The 8,155-nt window shown below is 40.4% G+C and overlaps 1 protein-coding gene across 1 annotated transcript in view; it reads left to right on the top strand.

Annotated features, from left to right (window-relative positions):
- Nucleotides 1-8,155, top strand: part of Snd1 (staphylococcal nuclease and tudor domain containing 1) — a 445,827-nt gene that overhangs the window by 271,055 nt on the left and 166,617 nt on the right. The window contains exon 14 of the mRNA XM_010633440.1: nt 1,461-1,533. Coding sequence (XP_010631742.1) covers nt 1,461-1,533 — 73 coding nt within the window. The remainder of the gene's footprint in view (nt 1-1,460; nt 1,534-8,155) is intronic.

Raw genomic sequence — 8,155 nt, 5'->3', positions numbered from 1 at the left:
AACTTCAGTACCCCACACAGAGTTAATTTTTATTTTTTTTTTTTTTTTTTTTTTTTTTTTGTACCATGGATTGAACTCAGGCCCTTGTGCTTACAAGGAAGGTGGCAGAACCATTGAGCCAAATCTCCAGCCCAGTATTACTAAATTTTTGATGAATATACAAACGGATCAACAAAAATATTCTTAGAAAGGGGGAAAAAATAACACTTGGGAGGCTGAGGCAGGAGGATTGCCTTGAGTTCAAGGCTAGCCTGGAATACATAGTGAGACTCTGTTTCAACAATTACAAAAAAAAAAGAAACGGGGTTGGGGGCGCCGAGTCCTAAGTAGAAAGCCTATAGAGCAGGATCCCTACTTCTGAGAAGGTGAAGGTGGGAACACTGTCAGTGACTCTGCCCCACTCTGGCAGCTAAAAGAGGTAGTCTGTAGGGTAGGAACACCCCTAAAACTATGAGTCTCTGGTGTCTAACCTCTCCCCTGCTGGAGCCTGCAAACTGGCATTACCTAGAAGGCCTTACCCAGCCTTGTAGGATGTAAAGAATTACCAGAGAGCTACCATTCCGCCAGTAATCAATATCCAGTGCCTTATGGATCTGTCCCCAATCCTCTCAAAGGATTGGGAGATAAAAGGTGATAGATGGGAGTTAACCAACCTGTGGTCAAATGTGTGGCAGGGTCCCAGAATCCCCTGCTAAATCTCCTGTTATTTCAATGAGAAACCAATTGGAAATAAGGCTTAATGTCAGTTATATAGCATTTGCTAATTTTTTTCCAACTCTTAAATGACTTTTTCTGTACAATATTGCTTCATTCAGGGCAACTTATCTTTTTACCTGGAAGGAACTTATTTCCATTAGAATTAGAACACTAGCTACATATTTTGCATTTAAAATGTTTCATGTGATTAAATGCTGAAAGAAACATTATTACTTCTGTTCTTAGGAGTGTGCTCTACCAACTGATTTTTCTTTTGTGCCTGGAACAATGCCTTTAATTTGGAAACAAGTAAGGGAGCTCTCTGATTACCAGGCACTCTGTTAGCCTAAACTGGCAGCCAAGTACTGGGAACTGGGCTCAGGAATAGAGCAACCTGATAATTGTCCCCACCACCAACAGCTCCAGCCCAGAATGAACTACTTAGCAGTGTACACTGTGATTTGTGTAGGGACACATTCCATTTTAATAATCCTTGCATCTCCCCTTTTTCCCATCCTCCTACCTCTTCCCATTGTGTTTTTTGGTTTTTTTTGTGTGTGTGTTGTTTTTTTTGAGACAGGGTCTCACTATGTAGTTCAGACTGCTCTGGAACTCACTGTGTATAGCCCAGGCTGGTCTCAAACTTGAACTCACAGCAATCCTCCTGCCTCAGCCTCCCGAGTGCTGGGATTACAGGTGTGCACCACACGCCCCACCCCATTGTGATTTTTAATCATAATACTTTTTCTCTTTTTCCTTTACAGAGCTATTAAGAATGGCAAAGGGTTGCACAGCAAGAAGGAAGTGCCTATCCACCGTGTGGCAGACATCTCTGGGGTGAGTTGGCTTTTCAAGTGTGTGTGCTCATTCACTGATGGCTTTCAACTTATGTTTTCTGTAGTTCGCTCCTTTTCAAGTCCTGAAAGTGAATCTTTCCAAAGTGTTTACTTAGGCATCTTTATGTATTTCTGTTTTGTATTCTGGAAAAATGAAATTTAAAACTTCCTTACATTTCTTTATCTGAACTGTCTCCTTTTCAACTTTTAACTATTACGAATTTAGAAAACACTTCTTCCCAGTTGTATTAAAATAAAATTAATTCTAAAAAAGCTCTTTAATCCTTACTATGAATGGGGAGTCATTGTAAAAGATCAAGTATAGGTTTTAGAATCATGATTTCCTCGTGAATTGTTTTTCTCTGCCTATAAGTAGGAGAGAATGGAGAAATGCGTGAGCATCCTTTAAGATAGTAGAGGTATGGGTAGTAGATAGATAAAAATCAGTGATGCTAATAGTTCTTTTGAGCTCCCAGTAGCCAGTGCCCAAATGAACATTTTGTCATAAGAACTTTACTCTTGCATATTTAACGTCTCTTTGACTAAATAGGTCCTTCTATTAACTGAGTAGATTTTTCCACATATATTTATTGAGTGCCTACTATGAGCTAGGAATTGAAACTACTACAGTATCTAAAACTTATAGCATCCCTACATTCAGATGGGGAAGAGTGACAGTTGCAATATCAGGTAATGACAACGTTTGAGAGAGATAATACTAGGATAGGGGATGGCCCTATTACTGATTTCCACTTAGTGGCCAGGGAAGGCATGTGAGATGCAAGGACCAAGTCGCTTGGGGATTTGAAAGAGGGAAGTAAATCTTAGCTTGGTCTCAGGGAATTTCCCTTGAGCACCAAGAAGAAAATACTACAGTAAGCCAATGCTCCTAGAGCTCAGAACAGTGATGAATTAGAATGTATTATCATTCTGTTATTTCACGTTCCCAGCCTGGCCAAATCTTTTTCTCTTGCTCCTGCTGATTCTTTATTACAAATGTGTCTGGCCAGCTCCCCCTAGTCTGGGTGTAGTGGTTCCCTGATCACTTAAAGCAGTGGGACTCCGGTGAGCTTTTCTTTGTCTCCAACCAGTCACTACAGAATTCAGGCTAAATGGTGCTACCAGCATCATATGAATTGAACTTCAGTCGAGAAGATGCGGTGGCTGATAAGGGGCTGAGATCCAGTGATTTGCATTCTTTGTGGCTAGAAACCCACTGCAAAAGACCTTTGAGCCACAGGTGACTATGGTTCCTGGGGAACACTCACTATTAACTGGTGTGGCTATCTCTGTGCAGTGCTACTCAGCCTATTTTCTCTGTGGCTTTCCCTGCTGGATTGTTATTGTATATGTATTATTAAATTCTATAGGTATGTGCTGTGGCATTCATTTCCTTAGTATTGTTCTTTTGCTGAAGATATTGGAGTAATCAAAGGGCAATTTGGGGGCTGTTAAGCTGCAGGAAAAAATACTATAAATACTTGTTAGGAAAGGCATATTGGAGGCTCTTCTACATAAGGTCCATCTGCCTGTTGAAAATAAAATATAAAACCCAAATTCTTGAACCATTTCAGATGCCAAATTAAACCTTGGTGGTACTATATATTAACTAAAAAATAAAAATACATTAAAACATTAAAATGGATTAACATGAGCCAGAAAAAATAACCTTGAGGATAAGCGTTCTCTTATTCCACTGAGTTCATATTCTTGCTCCAGTTTCTCAGTGGCTGTGAGGTGAGTGTGCACCTGCTTTGAGCTTTCCTCTTAGCATCTCTGAGGACAGAGTTGAAAGATGTCATTGTTTTGTGATATTGTATTGATAGTACTGGAGATCTGTCTTAGTTACTTTTCCCATTGCTGAGACAAAATATCCAACACCCAAAGTTAGAGAAAAAATTTATTTAGCTCACAATTTGTACAGATTGCAGTCCATAATCAACTGGCTCCAAGGTAGGGTGGCACAACAGAGGTGCATTGCAGAGGACAAACAGTTTATGGCGGGCAGAAGGTAACAAAGCAAGCAAGGAAGACTATATTTCTTTCTATCTCTTATATCTTATCCAGGCTACTTAGGGTACTTATGCCCTTAATACTAATGCCCTTAATTCTAGCAATGAACCATGAATCAGTCACACACCTAGATCTAGCCACCTCTGAAAAAGCCCCACATGTGATTGCAGTAAGGCTTTGGCAAGGCATCTAGACAAAAGTCATAACAAGATTGAACCCAGGGGCTTGAACATGTTAGGCAGATACTCTATCACTAAGCTGCATCCCTAGCCTTTCTTTTATTTATTTTTTCTTTGTTTTGAGACAGAGTCTCACTAAGTCGCTAAGTTGCCCAGATTGGGCTTGAACATGAAATCCTCCTGCCTCAGCCTCCTGTGTAGCTTGCAGATGTGCCCACATCTGGCCTAAAAATCCTTACTACTGTCTTTATATACTTCATTACCTCCTACTTTGATTCTTTCTTCAGCTTTTATTTTTGTTAGTAGCAATGGATCTTATGAAACTTGACTTTTTTTTCCTAGCTTACCGATTCACCCTTAAACTGTAGCTCATTTTTATACCTATTTTGTTCCTTTTTCTGTCTAGATATTAGAGAATTGGTTAGGTCTTAAAGTTATTTAAAAATAAATGCCAGTTAAATTTCCCTCAGTTACCACATAAATAAAAGAGGAAGGCTTGAGTAAGTGGAAGACTGAAAGTGAAAAAGCTATTCAATTTAAATAGATGTCAGATATGACCTTGTCTGCCCGAATCACAAATTATTCAGCTAAGATTGCAATTTTTTTGTGCCCTCTGTAATAGAGGAGGTTGGTCTTTTTCCCCCTTCTCACCTTCCTGTCTTTCCATCACAGTGTTAAGTATGAGTGTGCATTGGGTGCCCTTGTGCCACTTAATTGAGATGTATGGGTTTTCTGCTCCCTGGAGCATGCTGGCGATTTTGCTGCTTGAGGGACAGGTAGGCATGTGAGGCCACACAGGCACCCAGTAGATAGCCTGCTTGAAAATCGACACCTGGGATAATGGCAGTGTAAAGTACACATATATAATGGTTTCATAAAGATTTCTTAATTTCTTTTAAATTATCTTCCCCATTGCCCCAGATTGATCCCCTCTTAGTTGCAGGTCATGATGAATGGAAGTTGTTGTTGAGCTGACAGTGTACACACTATGCTGCCAACATAACTTACTGTGAACTGTTATTTGTACATAATTCTTCTCCCCACCCTCCTTCCCACACCCATGCACATCCTTGAGAAAAAAGGCATGAATAAGTACACAGTTTGTCTCCTACACACACTCAAGAAATGTGCAATGTGAAAGAGTTTAAATTGTGACTGTGCAACAAACAACCTATATTTTTGTCTTAGTATTAACTGTCTCTAGCTTTAGGAATTGAGTTTGTACCCTTTCTTCCTATCTCTCCTCTTACATTTTCAAAAATTCTTTCACAAAGCAAGGGTCAGGGTGCATTAGAACATTTCCATGTGAAGTCGCAGCAAGTGCCAGATCTCCTTGGCTGGCTGTATATGGTGGAACTAAGTAACCCAAGCACAGGATTGAGGACCTCTTGGCATAAGAGACACTGACCCCTGAGGTGGTCCAACAAGTGGTTTATTGATACAGATTTTTAACGTTAGGTTGGGTTTTCTCTGAGATGAAAAGAATATCCATGTATATCACCTACTAAATGAACCCCATTTGTCTTTTAGACCAGTGAGGTTCTAACTTGGCCCATCTCATCTTTCCCACCTATTTTCAGGGTAACCACTAAGGAAGAAAAGTACATTGTTACCTCGGTTCACAAATTTAATTCGTTCCATGATTCTGGGGAAGATAGCCTCAGTTGTGTTTGCCACCGGAAATGAGGTTCTGAATGGAAGCCAAATTTTGCTGACCGCTTCTGTTGGCCAAACAAATTGTGAACAGAAACATTTGTGAACCTAGGTAGTTCCGTGCTTACAGCCATCTCACTCACTAAGATCCTAAAGAAGTCACTCATTTCCTTCCTTTCTCATTTTTCCAGGAATAGGAAGGTAGGATGTTACAAATACCAGTCATTGCTTTCGTTTCTGTAGTAGTTTGATTTCCTTTCAGGCCAGGGTGTTCCTGTATATGTGGAAGCAACTAAGAATTTAACTGACTGGTCCTGGATCTAATTTGACATCGAGGTAGTTCTGTGGTGACTGCTTCACTTCATGCATCCATATTTTCCTCACTAGTGGGTTTTGTTTTTCCCCGAGCCCATCTGAGCATCCCTCACTAGCACAGAAAAAGTTGGAACATGCCTGTCAGTGGAGTATAAGGCTGGTCTTTATTAGGTTTATTATTGTTTTTGCTGTGGCCTGATCTGTAATAAATACAATCGTCTGTAGATACAGAGTGTAAAACAGGCAATAAAATGGGGCTGCTGCATGGCTAACTATTGTTTTGGTGGATCAGACAGATCAGTTTGGTTCTAAGGTGACAGAGGAGCTCCCCACTCCTTACGTTGCCACCAGTACTGGACGTGCTCATGGCTTCCTTTTCCTCCTTTCCTCTTCCTCTTCTACTGTGTGGGCATACTGTGCTTGATGAGTCAGCGTGGTTTGACTTTTTCTGTCTTCTCTGCAATCTCTGTTCTTCATTCTCTAGTACATGAAGTGTTTTGTGATGATTGTGGGGAACACAAGAGGATAGAACCAGTACCTTCCTTCTCCAGTCATATTTCTCTAAGCCCTAGGATGGTATAGATTACCAGAACTGGAGTTGTGTTTCTCTATCTTCTGCCTTGTATTGTCATCCTAACAACTCATGTTAGTTTCCCTATTTTTTAGTTATCTAACTGATGCTACACTCTCTAGGACATGGATGGCTTTGTAACTTGGTTTCTTGCCCAAGTTAGATACTAATGTTTTAGGATTTACTCTCTCCATGACTGCTTCTGTCAGAGACATAAAGACTGATTTTATCTGAGATACACCGAAAAATGTACATGTACCATAGCTTGGGTTACAAGGATGGGGGGTTCCAACTTTGGATTTCTTTTACTCATAAGAAGTAAATCATGAAATGAAGACTTACGGAGTAGACAGGTAACGTTCAAACTTGGACATGTGAAGTATAGAAGCCTTCCTTTAAAGTAGATAGATAGGCGGAAAGGTAGATGATTAAATAGATAAATAGATGGATTCAGATGTTTTTCTTTTTTCCATTTCTGGTTTTCAATTGCTTTCTTAACACCTAAACAGAACTGCCTTCCTCCCTGGAAATACTTCATGCACTCCTGCTTACTGTAAGAGGCTTGGGGACCTTTACTGAAGTTTTCTTAAGCACCTCCTGAAATTGAGCCTTGATAAAAGAAAAAGAAATTTTAGTCTTTTGGGCTAAAGAGAATTAAAAGAGGCCGGGTATATTGGCGTATGCCTGTAATCCCAGCACTTGGAAGGCCGAGGCAGGATTGCTGCATGTTCAAGACCAACCTGGTCTACACAGTGAGTTCCAGGGCAGTCTGAACTGCATAGTGAGACCTGTCTCAAAAAAAAAAGAATTAAAACAGAGCAAAAGTAGTTTGCCCAGTAAGTTCTAAGAAGGTAAAAGCAACAAAATCTTGTAGGGACACTGAGTCTGTTCAAGTTTCTTTATATGTCCTCTAGCTGACTTTCTTTAGATTTTCTCCTTATTCTTGTATGATTCTAAATTTCCTTTCAGCTATCTTTCCATTCTTCCTAGTCCTTGGTATTTGATGGCACAGAGGCTCCTTTGAATTTTATTTTCTTTTTTTAAATAACACTTCTTCTTATTCTCAATGATCCCACACCATGTCCTGATTTTTTCCTGTGCTCACTGCAGTTTAAATTACCGTATAGATGGCCCAGCGTCCAGGCCTGTGGTTCTGGCTGATGGGTTTCCAGGACCTGGAGCAGTTGCCTGCCGCTGGAGCCCCACTTACCTCTAGGCATGGTCTCTACTGCTGGGCCCTGCATTTGCTGCCCTGAGAGAATCCCAGAAGAACTTGGCACGAGCTAAGTCACTGTCTTGGAGCACACTTCCCAGATCGAGACTGTGTGCCCCAACAACAGTTTGCCCTCATGCAGAAGCCATGGATGGTGGGAAAGTCAGGATCTTTGGTGGTTTTCTCACATGTCTGCTGTGTTTGGTGGCTCAAGTTGTTGCCAATGTAGAAAATGCTCTTCGGGTTATTCTGTTCTTCCATTTCTTTTATTCTTGCCTCTTCTAAACCCCATCTCTGCAGCAGAGTCAGGTATTGTTCAGAAGACTTGATACAGTAGGCAGCCAGCTCTTCCCCTGTTTTTCCACTCCTCCTTCGTTCCTTTCAGCTGCATGAATCCTGTGTGGCCAATTTGTGAATTTTGAAGTTCTCCTCCTTAAATTTCCCAGAACTGGAGGAGCATCTCTCTTTCTAAATAAACCTGAAATGTTTATGATTTCCATGGGAACTTTTTCAAGATGGTAAATGCTGAAGCTTTTCAGCATTTACAACAGTCAGTGGTGGTTGTGTTTAAATACTTCTTTTTACAGATTGTTATCCACATTTTGAGTGAGTCATATGCCTTTTGTGTACTTTGCACACTTTAAAGGTCACTAATTTTTTTTTTTTTTTTTTTTTTTTG

This window comes from Fukomys damarensis, unplaced genomic scaffold (assembly GCF_012274545.1).
Source record: "Fukomys damarensis isolate Sample0158 unplaced genomic scaffold, DMR_v1.0_HiC HiC_scaffold_4, whole genome shotgun sequence".
NCBI classification, from domain to species: Eukaryota; Metazoa; Chordata; class Mammalia; order Rodentia; family Bathyergidae; genus Fukomys; species Fukomys damarensis.
The sequence above is the reverse complement of the archived record's forward strand: the minus strand, read 5'-3'. Positions and strand labels throughout refer to the sequence as shown.